This window comes from Plectropomus leopardus, chromosome 23 (assembly GCF_026936395.1).
Source record: "Plectropomus leopardus strain MGB_pleo_1.0 chromosome 23, ASM2693639v1, whole genome shotgun sequence".
Classification (NCBI taxonomy): Eukaryota; Metazoa; Chordata; class Actinopteri; order Perciformes; family Serranidae; genus Plectropomus; species Plectropomus leopardus.
The window spans coordinates 13959339-13987334 of record NC_142198.1 but is presented as its reverse complement, the minus strand read 5'-3'; the positions used below and the strand labels follow the sequence as shown (position 1 = coordinate 13987334).

General features: G+C 37.6%; 1 protein-coding gene across 4 annotated transcripts in view; it reads right to left on the bottom strand.

The window, feature by feature from the left end:
• Nucleotides 1-44: 44 nt before the first annotated feature.
• The window catches only part of neurl4 (neuralized E3 ubiquitin protein ligase 4), a 59487-nt gene continuing 31535 nt past the window's right edge, over nucleotides 45-27996 (bottom strand). For all 4 annotated transcript variants that reach the window (XM_042512249.2, XM_042512251.2, XM_042512252.2 and 1 more), the window contains exons 28-29: nucleotides 2484-2643; nucleotides 45-2368 (exon numbers count right to left, since the gene is read on the bottom strand). In XM_042512249.2, coding sequence (XP_042368183.1) covers nucleotides 2164-2368; nucleotides 2484-2643 — 365 coding nt within the window. In that variant the 3' untranslated portion in view covers nucleotides 45-2163. The remainder of the gene's footprint in view (nucleotides 2369-2483; nucleotides 2644-27996) is intronic.

Sequence of the window (27996 nt, the reverse complement as noted above, 5' to 3'; positions counted from 1 at the left end):
TTTTTATATACAGCTTGAACCAAAGAAAAAAGCTTCAACTGTCATTCTGTGCATACTGTCAGTCAGTTTATTTTTCTTTTTTATAAATCAGGAAGATATGATTTGTTATGTAACAGCCTGTACAACGCAACATACAGAAAACAAATGAAGAAAACAATACAAATTAAATTGTACAAAGCAGCACTGGGCTGTAAATAACCCATATAATATTTTTTCACATTTTTTGATTGGAAGTTTTTCCTTCTGCCAAACCCCGTAGACCTTCCTTCAGTCAGATCACAGCTGCTTTTAGGTGACTGAGCTTCTTCACTTTTAATTTTTGAGTTTGACTCTTCAAAACGGTGCATTGAAAAACATAGGGTTATGTTCTATAGCGAGTTTATCAAATTGGCAACAGGATTGACGACGGTGAAAAAGAAAACGCTTTGGAAAGCTGTTCACATACAATCAATGGTTGGGTGGATGTTTTGGATTAAATGAAACCTTGTATTGATAAATGTAAATCAATGATGTTAACTGACGTAAAAGAGCCCTAATGAATAACATTCACATGTAAACACCAGCGTAAGTTGTTGGATGCAGATGTTAATGATCTGCTGATTTAGAAACTACAAGTTTTTGGCTGTGGAGGTCCTGCCGGGTAAACAGTGTCAGTCACGACTGACCGACAGATCAGAGTGGAGGTGTGCGTGGATCTAGAGTAAACGATTAGGGGGCGGCAAGAGTGATGTGGAAAACTACTTCAAACCTTTTGGCTTCAGTCCATTCAACTACCTTTTTAGTTGTTTTTTTAACAACAACATTTTGGGATATTAGCTTTCTTGCTAAAAAGCTTGCTAGATGATAAGATTATTACTCATGTTTGTATACTAACGTGAAGCTACAGCCTGGAGACTTTTAGCTTTGTGGTAACAAAATCTGCCGACCACCACCTCTGAAACTGACCCTGTTTGTCTTGTTTAATATGCACAAAACCGAAATGTAAAAATGACAATTCATTGTGATTCTGGCCAAGAATTATTGCAGCACAAACAGTTGTTTTCACACTTCACTTTTTTTATCGATTATATAAAGATGTGTGTTAATCAGTGAGCTTAGAGGTGCTGACCGGGGGACTTTGCTACCTTTAGGACAGACCCAAGTCTTTAGCAGACTTAACCAGACATGAGAATGGCATCAATCTTCTCCTGTTGCTGTACAAGAAAGCGAATAAGCGCAATTTCCAAAAATATAACATCCTTTTCCTGTACCAATTCATCTGGGTGCATTTTTCACTTCCCTAAAAGTCTATTCTTATGTCAAATCTTCCAGTTTTCTCCACAGTGTGAAGCCTGTAAATGTTTTCCATTTAATAGACGAGTCAGATGTAATGTTGAAACACAACAGAAACGCAAACAGGGACTGATAAAGTAGCCAAATCGCTGATGTGGAGACGTGACGAGGACAGCAACATACAGTTGTACATGTGTAAACATTTTTTCTTCCTCCAGTTTTAAAATCTTCCCCTCCTCTAAAATCACAATCACAAGACACTCTTGGGTTCATTCTCAGATTCAAGTGTCTCTCTATTTTAATGAAAACATTGTCACTCTCTTTTTTTTTTTTTTTTTTCCTGACCAACTTTTCAGTCTTTGTAGGTGACAGTCCGTTAACGTGCAGGTTGGCAGGGGACAGCTCCTCCCAAAATTTAAAAAAAAAACAAAACACTGATCAGAGCAGAGGTGTAAGTGTTAAAATAAGTGCCAAAATGTAAAGAAAAAAATAGCTGTTTGTGAGGGTGGAAGTAAATACGTTGCGAAGAATGAGAACAAAAACGTGGCAAAAAGAACTAACTGTAGCGAATGAACAAACGTGTCGTGTCGATCAGAAGTTTAAAAATCGCCCACGAGTGTCCGAAACATAAAGTGCAGGCAGTGTCTGTTCTTCTTTGAAACCGCCGTAGGCCCCGGCCTTAAAAGAGTCCAAGAGCAAACAACCAAAAACTAACAAAAGAAAACAAATCAATAATGCTGAATTGTCAACAATCCACAGTAGAACAGCTGGATTCCAGAGGAGTCTCTTGCTCAAGGCAGGGGTTGGATTTGGTTGTCAGTTCATTTAAAGTACGAGGAGCGCCACACGGACCCCTCCACTTCCACCCGAATGCCTCCCTTGTCGCACCGTTCACTCGACCCGGATGAGCAGTCCGTAGAGGAGCGTGCCGCCCTGCTCTTTCGTGATCCACTCGATCTCTGAGTTGCTGAAGCGAGGGTCCAGGGGCTCGCTGTGACCAAGCGTCTGGGGGCCCACCTTGTAGGAGCCTGGACGCACACACACCTGGAACCCCACCTGAGCCTGGTGACTGCGGTGAGAACGGGGGTCCCGGAATCTGCATGAGGACCATGAAAACTGGGTGAGTGCTCTGTCCGCTCTCCGTTACCTCTCAACCACAAAGATACTTAATGTGTCTGTAATTTTGTTTTGTTGAAATCAGGTGGACTTACTGCACTTTGGGAGCAAAGATCTCCATGCCGGAGTAGCGCATGGTTGGGGAGAGCCGCACTCGGGGAACCTCCCTGCCGGGGGCGCTGTTCTCCTCTGGCTCACTGTAGCCATTAGGCACCTCCGCTTTCACCGGGGACACTGAGAAGATGGACGACGTACCTGGAAAAACAGTATGGTATTTCTACTTTAAATTTGTACTCTTTTGGACGACTTCTTATACTGTGACTCTTTTGTGTAATTTTGGATGACATACTTTTTGCTATTTTGGGCAACCTATTATACTATGATGTTTCATGATCATTTTTTCACTTTTTTTTGACATTCTTCACTATGAAGTGCCTCAACATGTAACCGTATGTGGTTTTCAGCTGTTTTTTGGACATGTCATATTTTAACATTTTTGGACATTTTTGTGACGTTTACAGACGTTTTTTCGGCATGCTATATTATGATGTTTTTGGACTTTTTTTTTAAAATGATTTACTATGACATGTCTTTACATGCTATATTATGTGGTTTTCAGCTGTTTTGTGGACATGGCATATTTTGACATTTTTCTCGATATAACATTATGGTGTTTTCAGTTGGTTTTTTGACATACTATGTTATGGTGTTTCTGGCTATTTGTGACATTTCTTGATATGGCCTGTCTCTGCAAAGTATTTTTAGCGTTTTCCAGCTATTTTAGGGACATGGCATATTTTGTCATTTTTCACAGTACTGAATTATTGCATTTTCGGTGACTTTTTTTGTTCACAGGCCAAATTATGGTGTTTTTTGACTATTTTTGCAACACTCTATGCTATGGCATGTCTCAGCGGGCCATTCTAGGTGGTTTCCAGCTATTTTAGGGATGTGTGAAATTTTGACATTTTTGCCTTGGATTTTTGGTCCGATTTTTTTTGACATGCCAAATTATGCTGTTTTTGGCTTTTTTTGCAACTTTCTTTGCTATGGCGTGCCTTGGCAGGCTATTCTAAGCTGTTTCCATGTCTTTTCAGCAGTTTTTGGAACGTGTCAAATTTTGAAAGTTTTGCCTTACTATAGTCTTGGATTTTGGGTCAGATTTTCAACATGCCAAATTATGTTGTTTTGGGCTCTTTTTGCCACTTTCTTTGCTATGGCGTGCCTTGGCAGGCTATTCTAGGCTGTTTTCATGTGTTTTCAACAGTTTTTGGGATGTGTCAAATTTTGACATTTTTGCCTACTATACTCTTGGATTTTTGGTGAGATTTTCTTGACATGCCAAATTATGCTGTTTTGGGCTTTTTTTGCAACTTTCTTTGCTATGGCGTGTCTTGGCAGGCTATTCTAAGCTGTTTCCAGCTGCTTTCAACAGTTTTTGGGATGTGTCAAATTTTGACAGTTTGGCCTTACTATAGTCTTGGATTTTGGGTCAGATTTTCGACATGCCAAATTATGTTGTTTTGGGCTCTTTTTGCAACTTTCTTTGCTATGACGTTTCTTGGCAGGCTATTCTAAGCTGTTTCCACGTGTTTTCAGCAGTTTTTGGAACGTGTCAAATTTTGACATTTTTGCCTTACTTTAGTCTTGGATTTTTGGTCCGATTTCTTTTGACATGCCAAATTATGTTGTTTTGGGCTCTTTTTGCCACTTTCTTTGCTATGACGTTTCTTGGCAGGCTATTCTAAGCTGTTTCCATGTGTTTTCAGCAGTTTTTGGAACGTGTCAAATTTTGACAGTTTTGCCTTACTATAGTCTTGGATTTTTGGTGAGATTTTTTTGACATGCCAAATTATGCTGTTTTTGGCTTTTTTTTGCAACTTTCTTTGCTATGGCGTGTATTGGCAGGCTATTCTAAGCTGTTTCCATGTGTTTTCAGCAGTTTTTGGGATGTGTCAAATTTTGACAGTTTGGCCTTACTATAGTCTTGGATTTTGGGTCAGATTTTTTTGACATGCCAAATAATGCTGTTTCGGGCTTTTTTTGCAGCTTTCTTTGCTATAGCGTGCCTTGGCAGGCTATTCTAAGCTGTTTCCAGCTGCTTTCAACAGTTTTTGGGACGTGTCAAATTTTGAAAGTTTTGCCTTACTATAGTCTTGGATTTTGGGTCAGATTTTCAACATGCCAAATTCTGCTGTTTTGGGCTTTTTTTTTGCCACTTTCTTTGCTATGGCGTGTATTGGCAGGCTATTCTAAGCTGTTTCCATGTGTTTTCAGCAGTTTTTGGAACGTGTCAAATTTTGACAGTTTTGCCTTACTATAGTCTTGGATTTTTGATGAGATTTTTTTGACATGCCAAATTATGCTGTTTTTGGCTTTTTTTTTGCAACTCTCTTTGCTATGGCGTGCCTTGGCAGCCTATTCTAAGCTGTTTCCAGCTGTTTTCAACAGTTTTTGGGACGTGTCAAATTTTGACATTTTTGCCTTACTTTAGTCTTGGATTTTGGGTCAGATTTTCGACATGCCAAATTATGTTGTTTTGGGCTGTTTTTGCAACTTTCTTTGCTATAGCGTGCCTTGGCAGGCTATTCTAGGCTGTTTTCATGTGTTTTCAACAGTTTTTGGGATGTGTCAAATTTTGACATTTTTGCCTTACTATAGTCTTGGATTTTTGGTGAGATTTTTTTGACATGCCAAATTATGCTGTTTTTGGCTTTTTTTTGCAACTTTCTTTGCTATGGCGTGCCTTGGCAGCCTATTCTAAGCTGTTTCCATGTGTTTTCAACAGTTTTTGGGACGTGTCAAATTTTGAAAGTTTTGCCTTACTATAGTCTTGGATTTTTGGTCCGATTTCTTTTGACATGCCAAATTATGCTGTTTTGGGCTCTTTTTGCCACTTTCTTTGCTATGGCGTGTATTGGCAGGCTATTCTAGGCTGTTTTCATGTGTTTTCAGCAGTTTTTGGGATGTGTCAAATTTTGACAGTTTGGCCTTACTATAGTCTTGGATTTTGGGTCAGATTTTTTTGACATGCCAAATAATGCTGTTTCGGGCTTTTTTTGCAGCTTTCTTTGCTATGGCGTGCCTTGGCAGCCTATTCTAAGCTGTTTCCAGTTGTTTTCAACAGTTTTTGGGACGTGTCAAATTTAGAAAATTTTGCCTTACTATAGTCTTGGATTTTTGGTCCGATTTTTTCGACATGCAAAATTATGCTGTTTTGGGCTTTTTTTGCAACTTTCTTTGCTATGGCGTGTATTGGCAGGCTATTCTAAGCTGTGTCCATGTGTTTTCAGCAGTTTTTGGAACGTGTCAAATTTTGACATTTTTGCCTTACTATAGTCTTGGATTTTTGATGAGATTTTTTTGACATGCCAAATTCTGCTGTTTTTGGCTTTTTTTTTTGCAACTTTCTTTGCTATGGCGTGCCTTGGCAGCCTATTCTAAGCTGTTTCCAGCTGTTTTCAACAGTTTTTGGGACGTGTCAAATTTTGACATTTTTGCCTTACTATAGTCTTGGATTTTTGGTCCGATTTCTTTTGACATGCCAAATTATGTTGTTTTGGGCTCTTTTTGCCACTTTCTTTGCTATGGCGTGTATTGGCAGGCTATTCTAAGCTGTTTCCATGTGTTTTCAGCAGTTTTTGGAACGTGTCAAATTTTGACATTTTTGCCTTACAATAGTCTTGGATTTTGGGTCAGATTTTCGACATGCCAAATTATGTTGTTTTGGGCTGTTTTTGCAACTTTCTTTGCTATAGCGTGCCTTGGCAGGCTATTCTAGGCTGTTTTCATGTGTTTTCAACAGTTTTTGGGATGTGTCAAATTTTGACATTTTTGCCTTACTATAGTCTTGGATTTTTGGTGAGATTTTTTTGACATGCCAAATTATGCTGTTTTTGGCTTTTTTTTGCAACTTTCTTTGCTATGGCGTGCCTTGGCAGCCTATTCTAAGCTGTTTCCAGCTGTTTTCAACAGTTTTTGGGACGTGTCAAATTTTGAAAGTTTTGCCTTACTATAGTCTTGGATTTTGGGTCCGATTTCTTTTGACATGCCAAATTCTGCTGTTTTGGGCTCTTTTTGCCACTTTCTTTGCTATGGCGTGTATTGGCAGGCTATTCTAGGCTGTTTTCATGTGTTTTCAGCAGTTTTTGGGATGTGTCAAATTTTGACAGTTTGGCCTTACTATAGTCTTGGATTTTGGGTCAGATTTTTTTGACATGCCAAATAATGCTGTTTCGGGCTTTTTTTGCAGCTTTCTTTGATATAGCGTGCCTTGGCAGGCTATTCTAAGCTGTTTCCAGCTGCTTTCAACAGTTTTTGGGACGTGTCAAATTTTGAAAGTTTTGCCTTACTATAGTCTTGGATTTTGGGTCAGATTTTCAACATGCCAAATTCTGCTGTTTTGGGCTTTTTTTTTGCCACTTTCTTTGCTATGGCGTGTATTGGCAGGCTATTCTAAGCTGTTTCGATGTGTTTTCAGCAGTTTTTGGAACGTGTCAAATTTTGACAGTTTGGCTTTACTATAGTCTTGGATTTTTGGTGAGATTTTTTTGACATGCCAAATTATGCTGTTTTGGGCTTTTTTTGCAACTTTCTTTGCTATGGCATGCTTTGGCAGGCTATTCTAAGCGGTTTCCATGTGTTTTCAGCAGTTTTTGGAATGTGTCAAATTTTGACAGTTTGGCCTTACTATAGTCTTGGATTTTTGGTCCGATTTCTTTTGACATGCCAAATTACGCTGTTTTGGGCTTTTTTTGCAACTTTCTTTGCTATGGAGTGCCTTGGCAGCCTATTCTAAGCTGTTTCCAGCTGTTTTCAACAGTTTTTGGGACGTGTCAAATTTTGAAAGTTTTGCCTTACTATAGTCTTGGATTTTGGGTCCGATTTCTTTTGACATGCCAAATTCTGCTGTTTTGGGCTCTTTTTGCCACTTTCTTTGCTATGGCGTGTATTGGCAGGCTATTCTAGGCTGTTTTCATGTGTTTTCAACAGTTTTTGGGATGTGTCAAATTTTGACATTTTTGCCTTACTATAGTCTTGGATTTTTGGTGAGATTTTTTTGACATGCCAAATTATGCTGTTTTTTCGCTTTTTTTGCAACTTTCTTTGCTATGGCGTGCCTTGGCAGCCTATTCTAAGCTGTTTCCAGCTGTTTTCAACAGTTTTTGGGACGTGTCAAATTTTGAAAGTTTTGCCTTACTATAGTCTTGGATTTTTGGTCCGATTTTTTCGACATGCAAAATTATGCTGTTTTGGGCTTTTTTTGCAACTTTCTTTGCTATGGCGTGTATTGGCAGACTATTCTAAGCTGTTTCCATGTGTTTTCAGCAGTTTTTGGAACGTGTCAAATTTTGACATTTTTGCCTTACTATAGTCTTGGATTTTTGATGAGATTTTTTTGACATGCCAAATTATGCTGTTTTTGGCTTTTTTTTGCAACTTTCTTTGCTATGGCGTGCCTTGGCAGCCTATTCTAAGCTGTTTCCAGCTGTTTTCAACAGTTTTTGGGACGTGTCAAATTTTGACATTTTTGCCTTACTTTAGTCTTGGATTTTTGGTCCGATTTCTTTTGACATGCCAAATTATGTTGTTTTGGGCTCTTTTTGCCACTTTCTTTGCTATGGCGTGTATTGGCAGGCTATTCTAAGCTGTTTCCATGTGTTTTCAACAGTTTTTGGGAACGTGTCAAATTTTGACATTTTGCCTTACAATAGTCTTGGATTTTTGGTCAGATTTTTTGACATGCCAAATTATGTTGTTTTGGGCTGTTTTTGCAACTTTCTTTGCTATAGCGTGCCTTGGCAGGCTATTCTAGGCTGTTTTCATGTGTTTTCAACAGTTTTTGGGATGTGTCAAATTTTGACATTTTTGCCTTACTATAGTCTTGGATTTTTGGTGAGATTTTTTTGACATGCCAAATTATGCTGTTTTTGGCTTTTTTTTGCAACTTTCTTTGCTATGGCGTGCCTTGGCAGCCTATTCTGTTGTTTCCAGCTGTTTTCAACAGTTTTGGACGTGTCAAATTTTGAAAGTTTTGCCTTACTATAGTCTTGGATTTTGGGTCCGATTTCTTTTGACATGCCAAATTCTGCTGTTTTGGGCTCTTTTTGCCACTTTCTTTGCTATGGCGTGTATTGGCAGGCTATTCTAGGCTGTTTTCATGTGTTTTCAGCAGTTTTTGGGATGTGTCAAATTTTGACAGTTTGGCCTTACTATAGTCTTGGATTTTGGGTCAGATTTTTTTGACATGCCAAATAATGCTGTTTCGGGCTTTTTTTGCAGCTTTCTTTGCTATAGCGTGCCTTGGCAGGCTATTCTAAGCTGTTTCCAGCTGCTTTCAACAGTTTTTGGGACGTGTCAAATTTTGAAAGTTTTGCCTTACTATAGTCTTGGATTTTGGTCCGATTTCTTTTGACATGCCAAATTCTGCTGTTTTGGGCTTTTTTTTTGCCACTTTCTTTGCTATAGCGTGTATTGGCAGGCTATTCTAAGCTGTTTCGATGTGTTTTCAGCAGTTTTTGGAACGTGTCAAATTTTGACAGTTTGGCTTTACTATAGTCTTGGATTTTTGGTGAGATTTTTTTGACATGCCAAATTATGCTGTTTTGGGCTTTTTGCAACTTTCTTTGCTATGGCATGCTTTGGCAGGCTATTCTAAGCGGTTTCCATGTGTTTTCAGCAGTTTTTGGAATGTGTCAAATTTTGACAGTTTGGCCTTACTATAGTCTTGGATTTTTGGTCCGATTTCTTTTGACATGCCAAATTACGCTGTTTTGGGCTTTTTTTGCAACTTTCTTTGCTATGGAGTGCCTTGGCAGCCTATTCTAAGCTGTTTCCAGCTGTTTTCAACAGTTTTGGGACGTGTCAAATTTTGAAAGTTTTGCCTTACTATAGTCTTGGATTTTTGTTCCGATTTCTTTTGACATGCCAAATTATGCTGTTTTGGGCTCGTTTTGCCACTTTCTTTGCTATGGCGTGTATTGGCAGCCTATTCTAAGCTGTTTCCATGTGTTTTCAACAGTTTTTGGGATGTGTCAAATTTTGACAGTTTGGCCTTACTATAGTCTTGGATTTTTGGTGAGATTTTTTTGACATGCCAAATTATGCTGTTTTGGCCTTTTTTTTGCAACTTTCTTTGCTATGGCGTGCCTTGGCAGCCTATTCTAAGCTGTTTCCATGTGTTTTCAGCAGTTTTTGGAACGTGTCAAATTTTGACAGTTTGGCCTTACTATAGTCTTGGATTTTTGGTGAGATTTTTTTGACATGCCAAATTATGTTGTTTTGGGCTGTTTTTGCAACTTTCTTTGCTATGGCGTGCTTTGGCAGACTATTCTAAGCTGTTTCCATGTGTTTTCAGCAGTTTTTGGAACGTGCCAAATTTTGACAGTTTGGCCTTACTATAGTCTTGGATTTTTGGTGAGATTTCTTTTGACATGCCAAATTATGTTGTTTTGGGCTCTTTTTGCAACTTTCTTTTGCTATTTGGCAGGCTATTCTAAGCTGTTTCCATGTGTTTTCAGCAGTTTTTGGAACGTGTCAAATTTTGACAGTTTGGCCTTACTATAGTCTTGGATTTTTGGTGAGATTTCTTTTGACATGCCAAATTATGCTGTTTTGGGCTTTTTTTGCAACTTTCTTTGCTATGGCGTGCCTTGGCAGCCTATTCTAAGCTGTTTCCAGCTGTTTTCAACAGTTTTTGGGACGTGTCAAATTTTGAAAGTTTTGCCTTACTATAGTCTTGGATTTTTGGTCCGATTTCTTTTGACATGCCAAATTATGCTGTTTTGGGCTCGTTTTGCCACTTTCTTTGCTATGGCGTGTATTGGCAGGCTATTCTAGGCTGTTTTCATGTGTTTTCAACAGTTTTTGGGATGTGTCAAATTTTGACAGTTTGGCCTTACTATAGTCTTGGATTTTTGGTGAGATTTTTTTGACATGCCAAATTATGCTGTTTTTGGCTTTTTTTTGCAACTTTCTTTGCTATGGCGTGCCTTGGCAGCCCATTCTAAGCTGTTTCCATGTGTTTTCAGCAGTTTTTGGAACGTGTCAAATTTTGACAGTTTGGCCTTACTATAGTCTTGGATTTTTGGTGAGATTTTTTTGACATGCCAAATTATGTTGTTTTGGGCTTTTTTTGCAACTTTCTTTGCTATGGCGTGTATTGGCAGGCTATTCTAAGCTGTTTCCATGTGTTTTCAGCAGTTTTTGGAACGTGTCAAATTTTGACAGTTTGGCCTTACTATAGTCTTGGATTTTTGATGAGATTTTTTTGACATGCCAAATTATGCTGTTTTTGGCTTTTTTTGCAACTTTCTTTGCTATGATGTTTCTTGGCAGGCTATTCTAAGCTGTTTCCATGTGTTTTCAGCAGTTTTTGGAACGTGTCAAATTTTGACAGTTTGGCCTTACTATAGTCTTGGATTGTTGGTGAGATTTTTTTTTGATGCCAAATTATGCTGTTTTGGGCTTTTTTTGCAACTTTCTTTGCTATGGCGTGCCTTGGCAGCCTATTCTAATCTGTTTCCAGCTGTTTTCAACAGTTTTTGGGACGTGTCAAATTTTGACATTTTTGCCTTACTATAGTCTTGGATTTTTGGTCCGATTTCTTTTGACATGCCAAATTATGCTGTTTTGGGCTCGTTTTGCCACTTTCTTTGCTATGGCGTGTATTGGCAGGCTATTCTAGGCTGTTTTCATGTGTTTTCAGCAGTTTTTGGGACGTGTCAAATTTTGAAAGTTTTGCCTTACTTTAGTCTTGGATTTTTGGTCCGATTTTTTTGACATGCCAAATTATGTTGTTTTGGGCTTTTTTTGCAACTTTCTTTGCTATGGCGTGCTTTGGCAGGCTATTCTAAGCTGTTTCCATGTGTTTTCAGCAGTTTTTGGGACGTGCCAAATTTTGACAGTTTGGCCTTACTATAGTCTTGGATTTTTGATGAGATTTTTTTGACATGCCAAATTATGCTGTTTTTGGCTTGTTTTTGCAACTTTCTTTGCTATAGCGTGCCTTGGCAGCCTATTCTAAGCTGTTTCCAGCTGTTTTCAACAGTTTTTGGGACGTGTCAAATTTTGAAAGTTTTGCCTTACTATAGTCTTGGATTTTTGGTCCGATTTCTTTTGACATGCCAAATTATGCTGTTTTGGGCTCTTTTTGCCACTTTCTTTGCTATGGCGTGTATTGGCAGGCTATTCTAAGCTGTTTCCAGCTGCTTTCAACAGTTTTTGGGACGTGTCAAATTTTGACATTTTTGCCTTACTATAGTCTTGGATTTTGGGTCAGATTTTTTTGACATGCCAAATTATGTTGTTTTGGGCTTTTTTTGCAACTTTCTTTGCTATGGCGTGCTTTGGCAGGCTATTCTAAGCTGTTTCCATGTGTTTTCAGCAGTTTTTGGAACGTGTCAAATTTTGACAGTTTGGCCTTACTATAGTCTTGGATTTTTGGTGAGATTTTTTTGACATGCCAAATTATGTTGTTTTGGGCTTTTTTTGCAACTTTCTTTGCTATAACGTTTCTTGGCAGCCTATTCTAAGCTGTTTCCAGCTGTTTTCAACAGTTTTTGGGACGTGTCAAATTTTGACATTTTTGCCTTACTATAGTCTTGGATTTTTGGTCCGATTTCTTTTGACATGCCAAATTATGCTGTTTTGGGCTCTTTTTGCCACTTTCTTTGCTATGGCGTGTATTGGCAGGCTATACTAGGCTGTTTTCATGTGTTTTCAACAGTTTTTGGGATGTGTCAAATTTTGACAGTTTGGCCTTACTATAGTCTTGGATTTTTGGTGAGATTTTTTTGACATGCCAAATTATGCTGTTTTGGCCTTTTTTTTGCAACTTTCTTTGCTATTACGTGCTTTGGCAGGCTATTCTAAGCTGTTTCCATGTGTTTTCAGCAGTTTTTGGAACGTGTCAAATTTTGACAGTTTGGCCTTACTATAGTCTTGGATTTTTGGTGAGATTTTTTTGACATGCCAAATTATGCTGTTTTGGGCTTTTTTTGCAACTTTCTTTGCTATGGCGTGCCTTGGCAGCCTATTCTAAGCTGTTTCCAGCTGTTTTCAACAGTTTTTGGGACGTGTCAAATTTTGAAAGTTTTGCCTTACTATAGTCTTGGATTTTTGTTCCGATTTCTTTTGACATGCCAAATTATGCTGTTTTGGGCTCGTTTTGCCACTTTCTTTGCTATGGCGTGTATTGGCAGCCTATTCTAAGCTGTTTCCATGTGTTTTCAGCAGTTTTTGGAACGTGCCAAATTTTGACAGTTTGGCCTTACTATAGTCTTGGATTTTTGGTGAGATTTCTTTTGACATGCCAAATTATGCTGTTTTGGGCTCTTTTTGCAACTTTCTTTGCTATGGCGTGCTTTGGCAGGCTATTCTAAGCTGTTTCCATGTGTTTTCAGCAGTTTTTGGAACGTGTCAAATTTTGACAGTTTGGCCTTACTATAGTCTTGGATTTTTGGTGAGATTTCTTTTGACATGCCAAATTATGCTGTTTTGGGCTTTTTTTGCAACTTTCTTTGCTATTACGTGCTTTGGCAGGCTATTCTAAGCTGTTTCCATGTGTTTTCAGCAGTTTTTGGAACGTGTCAAATTTTGACAGTTTGGCCTTACTATAGTCTTGGATTTTTGGTGAGATTTTTTTGACATGCCAAATTATGCTGTTTTGGGCTTTTTTTGCAACTTTCTTTGCTATGGCGTGCCTTGGCAGCCTATTCTAAGCTGTTTCCAGCTGTTTTCAACAGTTTTTGGGACGTGTCAAATTTTGAAAGTTTTGCCTTACTATAGTCTTGGATTTTTGGTCCGATTTCTTTTGACATGCCAAATTATGCTGTTTTGGGCTCGTTTTGCCACTTTCTTTGCTATGGCGTGTATTGGCAGGCTATTCTAAGCTGTTTCCATGTGTTTTCAGCAGTTTTTGGAACGTGTCAAATTTTGACAGTTTGGCCTTACTATAGTCTTGGATTTTTGGTGAGATTTTTTTGACATGCCAAATTATGCTGTTTTTGGCTTTTTTTTGCAACTTTCTTTGCTATGGCGTGCCTTGGCAGCCTATTCTAAGCTGTTTCCAGCTGTTTTCAACAGTTTTTGGGACGTGTCAAATTTTGACATTTTTGCCTTACTATAGTCTTGGATTTTTGGTCCGATTTCTTTTGACATGCCAAATTATGCTGTTTTGGGCTCGTTTTGCCACTTTCTTTGCTATGGCGTGTATTGGCAGGCTATTCTAGGCTGTTTTCATGTGTTTTCAACAGTTTTTGGGATGTGTCAAATTTTGACAGTTTGGCCTTACTATAGTCTTGGATTTTTGGTGAGATTTTTTTGACATGCCAAATTATGCTGTTTTTGGCTTTTTTTGCAACTTTCTTTGCTATGGCGTGCCTTGGCAGCCCATTCTAAGCTGTTTCCATGTGTTTTCAGCAGTTTTTGGAACGTGTCAAATTTTGACAGTTTGGCCTTACTATAGTCTTGGATTTTTGGTGAGATTTTTTTGACATGCCAAATTATGTTGTTTTGGGCTTTTTTTGCAACTTTCTTTGCTATGGCGTGTATTGGCAGGCTATTCTAAGCTGTTTCCATGTGTTTTCAGCAGTTTTTGGAACGTGTCAAATTTTGACAGTTTGGCCTTACTATAGTCTTGGATTTTTAGTGAGATTTTTTTGACATGCCAAATTATGCTGTTTTGGGCTTTTTTTGCAACTTTCTTTGCTATGGCGTGCCTTGGCAGCCTATTCTAATCTGTTTCCAGCTGTTTTCAACAGTTTTTGGGACGTCAAATTTTGACATTTTTGCCTTACTATAGTCTTGGATTTTGGTCCGATTTCTTTTGACATGCCAAATTATGCTGTTTTGGGCTCGTTTTGCCACTTTCTTTGCTATGGCGTGTATTGGCAGGCTATTCTAGGCTGTTTTCATGTGTTTTCAACAGTTTTTGGGATGTGTCAAATTTTGACATTTTTGCCTTACTATAGTCTTGGATTTTGGGTCAGATTTTTTTGACATGCCAAATTATGTTGTTTTGGGCTCTTTTGCAACTTTCTTTGCTATATGCGTGCTTTGGCAGGCTATTCTAAGCTGTTTCCATGTGTTTTCAGCAGTTTTTGGAACGTGTCAAATTTTGACAGTTTGGCCTTACTATAGTCTTGGATTTTTGATGAGATTTTTTTGACATGCCAAATTATGCTGTTTTTGGCTTTTTTTGCAACTTTCTTTGCTATGATGTTTCTTGGCAGGCTATTCTAAGCTGTTTCCATGTGTTTTCAGCAGTTTTTGGAACGTGTCAAATTTTGACAGTTTGGCCTTACTATAGTCTTGGATTTTTAGTGAGATTTTTTTGACATGCCAAATTATGCTGTTTTGGGCTTTTTTTGCAACTTTCTTTGCTATGGCGTGCCTTGGCAGCCTATTCTAAGCTGTTTCCAGCTGTTTTCAACAGTTTTTGGGACGTGTCAAATTTTGACAGTTTGGCCTTACTATAGTCTTGGATTTTTGGTGAGATTTTCAACATGCCAAATTATGCTGTTTTGGACTCTTCTTGCAACTTTCTTTGCTATAGCATGCCTTGGCAGGCTATTCTAAGCTGTTTCCATGTGTTCTCAACAGTTTTTGGGATGTGTCAAATTTTGACATTTTTGCCTTACTATAGTCTTGGATTTATGGTCAGATTTTCCACATGCCAAATTATGCTGTTTTGAACTGTTTTTGCAACTTTCTTTGCAATGATGTTTCTTGGCAGGCTATTCTAAGCTGTTTCCAACTGTTTTCAACAGTTTTTGGAACGTGTCAAATTTTGACATTTTTGCCTTACTATAGTCTTGGATTTTTGGTCAGATTTTTTTGACATGCCAAATTATGTTGTTTTGGGCTTTTTTTGCAACTTTCTTTGCTATGGCGTGCTTTGGCAGGCTATTCTAAGCTGTTTCCATGTGTTTTCAGCAGTTTTTGGAACGTGTCAAATTTTGACAGTTTGGCCTTACTATAGTCTTGGATTTTTGATGAGATTTTTTTGACATGCCAAATTATGCTGTTTTTGGCTTTTTTTGCAACTTTCTTTGCTATGGCGTGCCTTGGCAGGCTATTCTAAGCTGTTTCCATGTGTTTTCAACAGTTTTTGGGATGTGTCAAATTTTGACATTTTTGCCTTACTATAGTCTTGGATTTTGGGTCAGATTTTTTTGACATGCCAAATTATGTTGTTTTGGGCTCTTTTTGCAACTTTCTTTGCTATGGCGTGCTTTGGCAGGCTATTCTAAGCTGTTTCCATGTGTTTTCAGCAGTTTTTGGAACGTGTCAAATTTTGACAGTTTGGCCTTACTATAGTCTTGGATTTTTGATGAGATTTTTTTGACATGCCAAATTATGTTGTTTTGGGCTGTTTTTGCAACTTTCTTTGCTATAACGTTTCTTGGCAGGCTATTCTAAGCTGTTTCCATGTGTTTTCAGCAGTTTTTGGAACGTGTCAAATTTTGACATTTTTGCCTTACTATAGTCTTGGATTTTTGGTCAGATTTTGGACATGCCAAATTATGCTGTTTTGGACTCTTCTTGCAACTTTCTTTACTATGGCGTGTATTGGCAGGATATACTAAGCTGTTTTCATGTGTTTTCAACAGTTTTTGGGATGTGTCAAATTTTGACATTTTTGCCTTACTATAGTCTTGGATTTTTGGTCAGATTTTTTTGACATGCCAAATTATGTTGTTTTGGGCTTTTTTTGCAACTTTCTTTGCTATGGTGCTTTTTGGCAGGCTATTCTAAGCTGTTTCCATGTGTTTTCAGCAGTTTTTGGGACGTGTCAAATTTTGACATTTTTGCCTTACTATAGTCTTGGATTTTAGGTCAGATTTTCAACATGCCAAATTATGCTGTTTTTGGCTTTCTTTGCAACTTTCTTTGCGATGGCGCTTTTTGGCAGGCTATTCTAAGCTGTTTCCAGCTGTTTTCAGCAGTTTTTGGGACGTGTCAAATTTTGACATTTTTGCCTTACTATAGTCTTGGATTTTTGGTGAGATTTTCAACATGCCAAATTATGTTGTTTTGGACTGTTTTTGCAACTTTCTTTGCTATGGCGTGCCTTGGCTAGCTATTCTAAGCTGTTTCCATGTGTTTTCAACAGTTTTTGGGATGTGTCAAATTTTGACATTTTTGCCTTACTATAGTCTTGGATTTTTGGTGAGATTTTCAACATGCCAAATTATGTTGTTTTGGACTGTTTTTGCAACTTTCTTTGCTATGGCGTGCCTTGGCTAGCTATTCTAAGCTGTTTCCATGTGTTTTCAACAGTTTTTGGGGCGTGTCAAAATTTGACATTTTTGCCTTACTATAGTCTTGGATTTTTGGTCAGATTTTGGACATGCCAAATTATGCTGTTTTGGACTCTTCTTGCAACTTTCTTTACTATGGCGTGTATTGGCAGGATATACTAAGCTGTTTTCATGTGTTTTCAACAGTTTTTGGGACGTGTCAAATTTTGACATTTTTGCTTTACTATAGTCTTGGATTTTTGGTCAGATTTTCAACATGCCAAATTATGTTGTTGTGGACTCTTTTTGCAACTTTCTTTGCTATAGCGTGCCTTGGCAGGCTATTCTGAACTGTTTCCAGCTGTTTTCAACAGTTTTTGGGATGTGTCAAATTTTGACATTTTTGCCTTACTATAGTCTTGGATTTTTGGTCAGATTTTTTTGACATGCCAAATTATGTTGTTTTGGGCTTTTTTTGCAACTTTCTTTGCTATGGTGCTTTTTGGCAGGCTATTCTAAGCTGTTTCCATGTGTTTTCAGCAGTTTTTGGAACGTGTCAAATTTTGACAGTTTGGCCTTACTATAGTCTTGGATTTTTGGTGAGATTTCTTTTGACATGCCAAATTATGCTGTTTTGGGCTTTTTTTGCAACTTTCTTTGCTATGGCGTGCCTTGGCAGCCTATTCTAAGCTGTTTCCAGCTGTTTTCAACAGTTTTTGGGACGTGTCAAATTTTGAAAGTTTTGCCTTACTATAGTCTTGGATTTTTGGTCCGATTTCTTTTGACATGCCAAATTATGCTGTTTTGGGCTCGTTTTGCCACTTTCTTTGCTATGGCGTGTATTGGCAGGCTATTCTAAGCTGTTTCCATGTGTTTTCAGCAGTTTTTGGAACGTGTCAAATTTTGACAGTTTGGCCTTACTATAGTCTTGGATTTTTGGTGAGATTTTTTTGACATGCCAAATTATGCTGTTTTGTGCTTTTTTTGCAACTTTCTTTGCTGTGGCGTGCCTTGGCAGCCTATTCTAAGCTGTTTCCAGCTGTTTTCAACAGTTTTTGGGACGTGTCAAATTTTGACATTTTTGCCTTACTATAGTCTTGGATTTTTGGTCCGATTTCTTTTGACATGCCAAATTCTGCTGTTTTGGGCTCTTTTTGCCACTTTCTTTGCTATGGCGTGTATTGGCAGGCTATTCTAGGCTGTTTTCATGTGTTTTCAGCAGTTTTTGGAACGTGTCAAATTTTGACAGTTTGGCCTTACTATAGTCTTGGATTTTTGATGAGATTTTTTTGACATGCCAAATTATGCTGTTTTTGGCTTTTTTTGCAACTTTCTTTGCTATGATGTTTCTTGGCAGGCTATTCTAAGCTGTTTCCATGTGTTTTCAGCAGTTTTTGGAACGTGTCAAATTTTGACAGTTTGGCCTTACTATAGTCTTGGATTTTTAGTGAGATTTTTTTGACATGCCAAATTATGCTGTTTTGGGCTTTTTTTGCAACTTTCTTTGCTATGGCGTGCCTTGGCAGCCTATTCTAATCTGTTTCCAGCTGTTTTCAACAGTTTTTGGGACGTATCAAATTTTGACAGTTTTGCCTTACTATAGTCTTGGATTTTGGGTCAGATTTTCAACATGCCAAATTATGCTGTTTTGGACTCTTCTTGCAACTTTCTTTGCTATAGCATGCCTTGGCTAGCTATTCTAAGCTGTTTCCATGTGTTTTCAACAGTTTTTGGGACGTGTCAAATTTTGACATTTTTGCCTTACTATAGTCTTGGATTTTTGGTCAGATTTTCGACATGCCAAATTATGTTGTTTTGAACTGTTTTTGCAACTTTCTTTGCAATGATGTTTCTTGGCAGGCTATTCTAAGCTGTTTCCAACTGTTTTCAACAGTTTTTGGAACGTGTCAAATTTTGACATTTTGCCTTACTATAGTCTTGGATTTTTGGTCAGATTTTTTTGACATGCCAAATTATGTTGTTTTGGGCTTTTTTTGCAACTTTCTTTGCTATGGCGTGCTTTGGCAGGCTATTCTAAGCTGTTTCCATGTGTTTTCAGCAGTTTTTGGAACGTGTCAAATTTTGACAGTTTGGCCTTACTATAGTCTTGGATTTTTGATGAGATTTTTTTGACATGCCAAATTATGCTGTTTTTGGCTTTTTTTGCAACTTTCTTTGCTATGGCGTGCCTTGGCAGGCTATTCTAAGCTGTTTCCATGTGTTTTCAACAGTTTTTGGGATGTGTCAAATTTTGACATTTTTGCCTTACTATAGTCTTGGATTTTGGGTCAGATTTTTTTGACATGCCAAATTATGTTGTTTTGGGCTCTTTTTGCAACTTTCTTTGCTATGGCGTGCTTTGGCAGGCTATTCTAAGCTGTTTCCATGTGTTTTCAGCAGTTTTTGGAACGTGTCAAATTTTGACAGTTTGGCCTTACTATAGTCTTGGATTTTTGATGAGATTTTTTTGACATGCCAAATTATGTTGTTTTGGGCTGTTTTTGCAACTTTCTTTGCTATAACGTTTCTTGGCAGGCTATTCTAAGCTGTTTCCATGTGTTTTCAGCAGTTTTTGGAACGTGTCAAATTTTGACATTTTTGCCTTACTATAGTCTTGGATTTTTGGTCAGATTTTGGACATGCCAAATTATGCTGTTTTGGACTCTTCTTGCAACTTTCTTTACTATGGCGTGTATTGGCAGGATATACTAAGCTGTTTTCATGTGTTTTCAACAGTTTTTGGGATGTGTCAAATTTTGACATTTTTGCCTTACTATAGTCTTGGATTTTGGGTCAGATTTTTTTGACATGCCAAATTATGTTGTTTTGGGCTCTTTTTGCAACTTTCTTTGCTATGGCGTGCTTTGGCAGGCTATTCTAAGCTGTTTCCATGTGTTTTCAGCAGTTTTTGGAACGTGTCAAATTTTGACAGTTTGGCCTTACTATAGTCTTGGATTTTTGATGAGATTTTTTTGACATGCCAAATTATGTTGTTTTGGGCTGTTTTTGCAACTTTCTTTGCTATAACGTTTCTTGGCAGGCTATTCTAAGCTGTTTCCATGTGTTTTCAGCAGTTTTTGGAACGTGTCAAATTTTGACATTTTTGCCTTACTATAGTCTTGGATTTTTGGTCAGATTTTGGACATGCCAAATTATGCTGTTTTGGACTCTTCTTGCAACTTTCTTTACTATGGCGTGTATTGGCAGGATATACTAAGCTGTTTTCATGTGTTTTCAACAGTTTTTGGGATGTGTCAAATTTTGACATTTTTGCCTTACTATAGTCTTGGATTTTTGGTCAGATTTTTTTGACATGCCAAATTATGTTGTTTTGGGCTTTTTTTGCAACTTTCTTTGCTATGGTGCTTTTTGGCAGGCTATTCTAAGCTGTTTCCATGTGTTTTCAGCAGTTTTTGGGACGTGTCAAATTTTGACATTTTTGCCTTACTATAGTCTTGGATTTTAGGTCAGATTTTCAACATGCCAAATTATGCTGTTTTTGGCTTTCTTTGCAACTTTCTTTGCTATGGCGCTTTTTGGCAGGCTATTCTAAGCTGTTTCCAGCTGTTTTCAGCAGTTTTTGGGACGTGTCAAATTTTGACATTTTTGCCTTACTATAGTCTTGGATTTTTGGTGAGATTTTCAACATGCCAAATTATGTTGTTTTGGACTGTTTTTGCAACTTTCTTTGCTATGGCGTGCCTTGGCTAGCTATTCTAAGCTGTTTCCATGTGTTTTCAACAGTTTTTGGGATGTGTCAAATTTTGACATTTTGCCTTACTATAGTCTTGGATTTTTGGTGAGATTTTCAACATGCCAAATTATGTTGTTTTGGACTGTTTTTGCAACTTTCTTTGCTATGGCGTGCCTTGGCTAGCTATTCTAAGCTGTTTCCATGTGTTTTCAACAGTTTTTGGGGCGTGTCAAAATTTGACATTTTTGCCTTACTATAGTCTTGGATTTTTGGTCAGATTTTGGACATGCCAAATTATGCTGTTTTGGACTCTTCTTGCAACTTTCTTTACTATGGCGTGTATTGGCAGGATATACTAAGCTGTTTTCATGTGTTTTCAACAGTTTTTGGGACGTGTCAAATTTTGACATTTTTGCTTTACTATAGTCTTGGATTTTTGGTCAGATTTTCAACATGCCAAATTATGTTGTTGTGGACTCTTTTTGCAACTTTCTTTGCTATAGCGTGCCTTGGCAGGCTATTCTGAACTGTTTCCAGCTGTTTTCAACAGTTTTTGGGATGTGTCAAATTTTGACATTTTTGCCTTACTATAGTCTTGGATTTTTGGTCAGATTTTTTTGACATGCCAAATTATGTTGTTTTGGGCTTTTTTTGCAACTTTCTTTGCTATGGTGCTTTTTGGCAGGCTATTCTAAGCTGTTTCCATGTGTTTTCAGTAGTTTTGGAACGTGTCAAATTTTGACAGTTTGCCTTACTATAGTCTTGGATTTTGGTGAGATTTTTTGACATGCCAAATTATGCTGTTTTGGGCTTTTTTTGCAACTTTCTTTGCTATGGCGTGCCTTGGCAGCCTATTCTAAGCTGTTTCCAGCTGTTTTCAACAGTTTTTGGACTCAATTTTGAAAGTTTGCCTTTACTATAGTCTTTCTGATTTTTTGGTCCAGATTTGACATGCTTGAAATTATGCTGTTTTAGTCTGCTCGTTTTACACTTTCTTTGCTATGGCGTACGCCTGGCTATAAGTGTATTCTTGCAGGCTATTCATGCTGTTTTCCATGTGTTTCAGCAGTTTTGGAACGTGGTCAAATTTTGACATTTCAGCGTTTGGCCTTACTATAGTCTTGGATTTTTGGTGAGATTTTTTTGACATGCCAAATTATGTTGTTTTTTGAATGTTTTTTGCAACTTTCTTTCTTTGCTATAGGCGTGCCTGTGGCCTTGGCAGCCTATTCTGTTGTTGCCTCCAGCTGTTTTCAATAGTTTTTGGTGATGATTTAACAATTTACATTTTTGTCATTACCACTATGTTCCTTGATTTTTGGTCCCGATTTTCTTTGACATGCCAAATTCTGCTGTTTTGGGCTCTTTTGCCACTTTTCTTTTGCTATATGTATTGGCAGGCTATTCTGGGCTGGCTGTTTTTCATGTGTTTTCAGCAGTTTTTGAACCCAATAAATTTTGACAGCCTATTTTGGCCTACTATAGTCTTGGATTTTTTGATGAATATTTTTTTTTGACATGCCAAATTATGCTGTTTTTGGCTTTTTTTTGCAACTTTCTTTTGCTATGATGTTTCTTGGCAGGCTATTCTAATGTTGTTTCCATGTGTGTTTTCAACAGTTTTTGAACGTGTCAAAATTTTTTGACAGTTTGGCCTTACTATAGTCTCTTGGATTTTTTAAGGTAGAGATTTTGACATGCCAAATTATGCTGTTTTGGGCTTTTTTTGCAGTAACTTTCTTTTGCTACATGGGCGCAAGGCTTGTAGCAGCCTATTCTAATCTGTTTCCAGCTGTTTTCAACAGTTTTTGGGATCCGATATCAAATTATTGACAGTTTTGCCTTATATAGTCTTGGATTTTGGGTCAGATTTTCTTCAACATGCCAAATTATGCTTGTTTTGGACCTCTCTCTTGCTTAATCCTTTGCTTTGCTATAGCTATTATTATTAGCTAGTCTAAGTTGTTTCATGTGTTTTCAACAGTTTTGGAGACGCGGTCAGAATTTTGACATTTTTGCCTTTTACTATAGTCTTGGATTTTTTGGTCCGATTTTTAACATGCCAATTATGTTGTTTTGAACTGTTTTTGCAACTTTCTTTTGCAAATGATTGTTTTCTGGGCAGGCTATTCTAAGCTGTTGCTTTCCAACAACTGTTTTTAAATGCGGTCACTTGACATTTGTCTTTACTATAGTCTTGGAGATTTTGGTCAGATTTTTTTTGACATGCTTAATTGTTTGTTTTTGGGCTTTTTTTGCAATCCCTTTATTGTATGGCTTTGTTACTATATTATTCTGTTTCATGTGGGTTTTCGTTGTTGGTTAAATTTTATAACACAGTTTTGACTCACCAATATGTCTGGATTTTATCGAGATTTTTTTTGACATGCCAAATATTAATTGTTTATTGTTATTCGCTTTTAGGCATTTTTACGGTCATTTGACTTTTGCCTTTACTATATTATGTATGCTTTGTGCATCTTGCTCAGTATCTTATTCTAGTAGTTTTTATACCAAATGCTTGTTTCATAGCTTGTTTTCAGATAACAGTTTTTTGAGAGCGATATCATTAAAAATTTTGACAGTTGGGTTTTTTGCCTTACTATAGTCTTGGATTTTTGGTCAGATTTTCAACATGCCAAATTATGCTGTTTTTGGCTTTCTTTGCAACTTTCTTTGCTATGGCGTGTATTGGCAGGATATACTAAGCTGTTTTCATGTGTTTTCAACAGTTTTTGGGATGTGTCAAATTTTGACATTTTTGCCTTACTATAGTCTTGGATTTTTGTCAAACTTTGACACGTCCCAAAACCTGTTGAAAACACATGGAAACAGCTTAGAATAGCTAGCCAAGGCACGCTATAGCAAAGAAAGTCCAAAACAACATAATTTGGAATGTTGAAAATCTGACCAAAAATCCAAGACTATAGTAAGGCAAAAATGTCAAAATTTGACACGTCCCAAAAACTGCTGAAAAACACATGGAAACAGCTTAGAATAGCCTGCCAAAAAGCGCCATAGCAAAGAAAGTTGCAAAGAAAGCCAAAAACAGCATAATTTAGCATGTTGAAAATCTGACCAAAAATCCAAGACTATAGTAAGGCAAAAATGTCAAAATTTGACACATCCCAAAAACTGTTGAAAACACATGAAAACAGCTTAGTATATCCTGCCAATACACGCCATAGCAAAGAAAGTTGCAAGAAGAGTCCAAAACAGCATAATTTGGCATGTCGAAAATCTGACCAAAAATCCAAGACTATAGTAAGGCAAAAATGTCAAAATTTGACACGTCCCAAAAACTGCTGAAAACACATGGAAACAGCTTAGAATAGCCTGCCAAGGCACACTATAGCAAAGAAAGTTGCAAAAAGAGTCCACAACAACATAATTTGGCATGTTGAAAATCTGACCAAAAATCCAAGACTATAGTAAGGCAAAAATGTCAAAATTTGACACATCCCAAAAACTGTTGAAAACACATGAAAACAGCTTAGTATATCCTGCCAATACACGCCATAGTAAAGAAAGTTGCAAGAAGAGTCCAAAACAGCATAAATTGGCATGTTGAAAATCTGACCAAAAATCCAAGACTATAGTAAGGCAAAAATGTCAAATTTTGACACATCCCAAAAACTGTTGAAAACACATGGAAACAGCTTAGAATAGCTAGCCAAGGCACGCTATAGCAAAGAAAGTTGCAAGAAGAGTCCAAAACAGCATAATTTGGCATGTCGAAAATCTCACCAAAAATCCAAGACTATAGTAAGGCAAAAATGTCAAAATTTGACACGTCCCAAAAACTGCTGAAAACAGCTGGAAACAGCTTAGAATAGCCTGCCAAAAAGCGCCATAGCAAAGAAAGTTGCAAAGAAAGCCAAAAACAGCATAATTTGGCATGTTGAAAATCTGACCTAAAATCCAAGACTATAGTAAGGCAAAAATGTCAAAATTTGACACGTCCCAAAAACTGCTGAAAACACATGGAAACAGCTTAGAATAGCCTGCCAAAAAGCGCCATAGCAAAGAAAGTTGCAAAAAAAGCCCAAAACAGCATAATTTGGCATTTCGAAAATCTGACCAAAAATCCAAGACTATAGTAAGGCAAAAATGTCAAAATTTGACACATCCAAAAAACTGTTGAAAACAGCTGGAAACAGTTCAGAATAGCCTGCCAAGGCACGCTATAGCAAAGAAAGTTGCAAAAAGAGTCCACAACAACATAATTTGGCATGTTGAAAATCTGACCAAAAATCCAAGACTATAGTAAGGCAAAAATGTCAAAATTTGACACATCCCAAAAACTGTTGAAAACACATGAAAACAGCTTAGTATATCCTGCCAATACACGCCATAGTAAAGAAAGTTGCAAGAAGAGTCCAAAACAACATAATTTGGCATGTCGAAAATCTGACCAAAAATCCAAGACTATAGTAAGGCAAAAATGTCAAATTTTGACACGCCCCAAAAACTGTTGAAAACACATGGAAACAGCTTAGAATAGCTAGCCAAGGCACGCTATAGCAAAGAAAGTTGCAAAAAGAGTCCAAAACAGCATAATTTGGCATGTCGAAAATCTGACCAAAAATCCAAGACTATAGTAAGGCAAAAATGTCAAAATTTGACACATCCCAAAAACTGTTGAAAACACATGAAAACAGCTTAGTATATCCTGCCAATACACGCCATAGTAAAGAAAGTTGCAAGAAGAGTCCAAAACAGCATAATTTGGCATGTCGAAAATCTGACCAAAAATCCAAGACTATAGTAAGGCAAAAATGTCAAATTTTGACACATCCCAAAAACTGTTGAAAACACATGGAAACAGCTTAGAATAGCTAGCCAAGGCACGCTATAGCAAAGAAAGTTGCAAGAAGAGTCCAAAACAGCATAATTTGGCATGTCGAAAATCTGACCAAAAATCCAAGACTATAGTAAGGCAAAAATGTCAAAATTTGACACGTCCCAAAAACTGCTGTAAACAGCTGGAAACAGCTTAGAATAGCCTGCCAAAAAGCGCCATCGCAAAGAAAGTTGCAAAGAAAGCCAAAAACAGCATAATTTGGCATGTTGAAAATCTGACCTAAAATCCAAGACTATAGTAAGGCAAAAATGTCAAAATTTGACACGTCCCAAAAACTGCTGAAAACACATGGAAACAGCTTAGAATAGCCTGCCAAAAAGCGCCATAGCAAAGAAAGTTGCAAAAAAAGCCCAAAACAGCATAATTTGGCATTTCGAAAATCTGACCAAAAATCCAAGACTATAGTAAGGCAAAAATGTCAAAATTTGACACATCCAAAAAACTGTTGAAAACAGCTGGAAACAGTTCAGAATAGCCTGCCAAGGCACGCTATAGCAAAGAAAGTTGCAAAAAGAGTCCACAACAACATAATTTGGCATGTTGAAAATCTGACCAAAAATCCAAGACTATAGTAAGGCAAAAATGTCAAAATTTGACACATCCCAAAAACTGTTGAAAACACATGAAAACAGCTTAGTATATCCTGCCAATACACGCCATAGTAAAGAAAGTTGCAAGAAGAGTCCAAAACAGCATAATTTGGCATGTCCAAAATCTGACCAAAAATCCAAGACTATAGTAAGGCAAAAATGTCAAATTTTGACACGCCCCAAAAACTGTTGAAAACACATGGAAACAGCTTAGAATAGCTAGCCAAGGCACGCTATAGCAAAGAAAGTTGCAAAAAGAGTCCAAAACAGCATAATTTGGCATGTCGAAAATCTGACCAAAAATCCAAGACTATAGTAAGGCAAAAATGTCAAAATTTGACACATCCCAAAAACTGTTGAAAACACATGAAAACAGCTTAGTATAGCCTGCCAAAAAGCGCCATCGCAAAGAAAGTTGCAAAGAAAGCCAAAAACAGCATAATTTGGCATGTTGAAAATCTGACCAAAAATCCAAGACTATAGCAAGGCAAAAATGTCAAAATTTGACACATCCCAAAAACTGTTGAAAACACATGGAAACAGCTTAGAATAGCTAGCCAAGGCACGCTATAGCAAAGAAAGTTGCAAGAAGAGTCCAAAACAGCATAATTTGGCATGTCGAAAATCTCACCAAAAATCCAAGACTATAGTAAGGCAAAAATGTCAAAATTTGACACGTCCCAAAAACTGCTGAAAACAGCTGGAAACAGCTTAGAATAGCCTGCCAAAAAGCGCCATCGCAAAGAAAGTTGCAAAGAAAGCCAAAAACAGCATAATTTGGCATGTTGAAAATCTGACCTAAAATCCAAGACTATAGTAAGGCAAAAATGTCAAAATTTGACACGTTCCAAAAACTGTTGGAAACAGCTGGAAACAGCCTAGAATAGCATGCCAAAAAGCACCATAGCAAAGAAAGTTGCAAAAAAAGCCCAAAACAGCATAATTTGGCATTTCGAAAATCTGACCAAAAATCCAAGACTATAGTAAGGCAAAAATGTCAAAATTTGACACATCCAAAAAACTGTTGAAAACAGCTGGAAACAGTTTAGAATAGCCTGCCAAGGCACGCTATAGCAAAGAAAGTTGCAAAAAGAGTCCAAAACAGCATAATTTGGCATGTTGAAAATCTGACCAAAAATCCAAGACTATAGTAAGGCAAAAATGTCAAAATTTGACACATCCCAAAAACTGTTGAAAACACATGAAAACAGCTTAGTATATCCTGCCAATACACGCCATAGTAAAGAAAGTTGCAAGAAGAGTCCAAAACAGCATAATTTGGCATGTCCAAAATCTGACCAAAAATCCAAGACTATAGTAAGGCAAAAATGTCAAAATTTGACACGTCCCAAAAACTGCTGAAAACACATGGAAACAGCTTAGAATAGCCTGCCAAAAAGCGCCATCGCAAAGAAAGTTGCAAAGAAAGCCAAAAACAGCATAATTTGGCATGTTGAAAATCTGACCAAAAATCCAAGACTATAGTAAGGCAAAAATGTCAAAATTTGACACGTCCCAAAAACTGTTGGAAACAGCTGGAAACAGCTCAGAATAGCCTGCCAAGGCACGCTATTGCAAAGAAAGTTGCAAAAAGAGTCCAAAACTGCATAATTTGGCATGTTGAAAATCTGACCAAAAATCCAAGACTATAGTAAGGCAAAAATGTCAAAATTTGACACGTTCCAAAAACTGTTGGAAACAGCTGGAAACAGCCTAGAATAGCATGCCAAGAAATGCCATTTAGGCCTGAGCAATAACAATGATAACCGATGTCATTTTGCTCATGTTGGCACATTTAGTGTTCTTAAAAAAAAGAAAATAAAAGTTGGTTTTGATTGTGTGTAGGTAGGCTATGTTCTTATGTCCCTGTACTACGTCAGAGACGTGACTCCACCCCACCCAGTCTGTAACAAACAGGGAAAGAGAGGTGAGGAGATGGAGGACGGTTCAAAAGTTGTCACGGCTGCTGTGGTGGCTGAAGTAGAGGAAGTTGATGTGGACGAGGGAGAGGGTGAGCAGCTTGTTCACTGCTGAGTTGAGATATGTTAAGCACTTTGCAACCACATCCGATCTCTGGTCCAGTAGTACCATGGACCCACATATCAGTCTGACAGTATATTACATCGATGAAAAATGAAAATTGCGCACCAGAGTGCTCGAGACGGTATATTTTCCATCTGATCACACAGGAGAGATGGTCGGACAGGGCTTAATGGG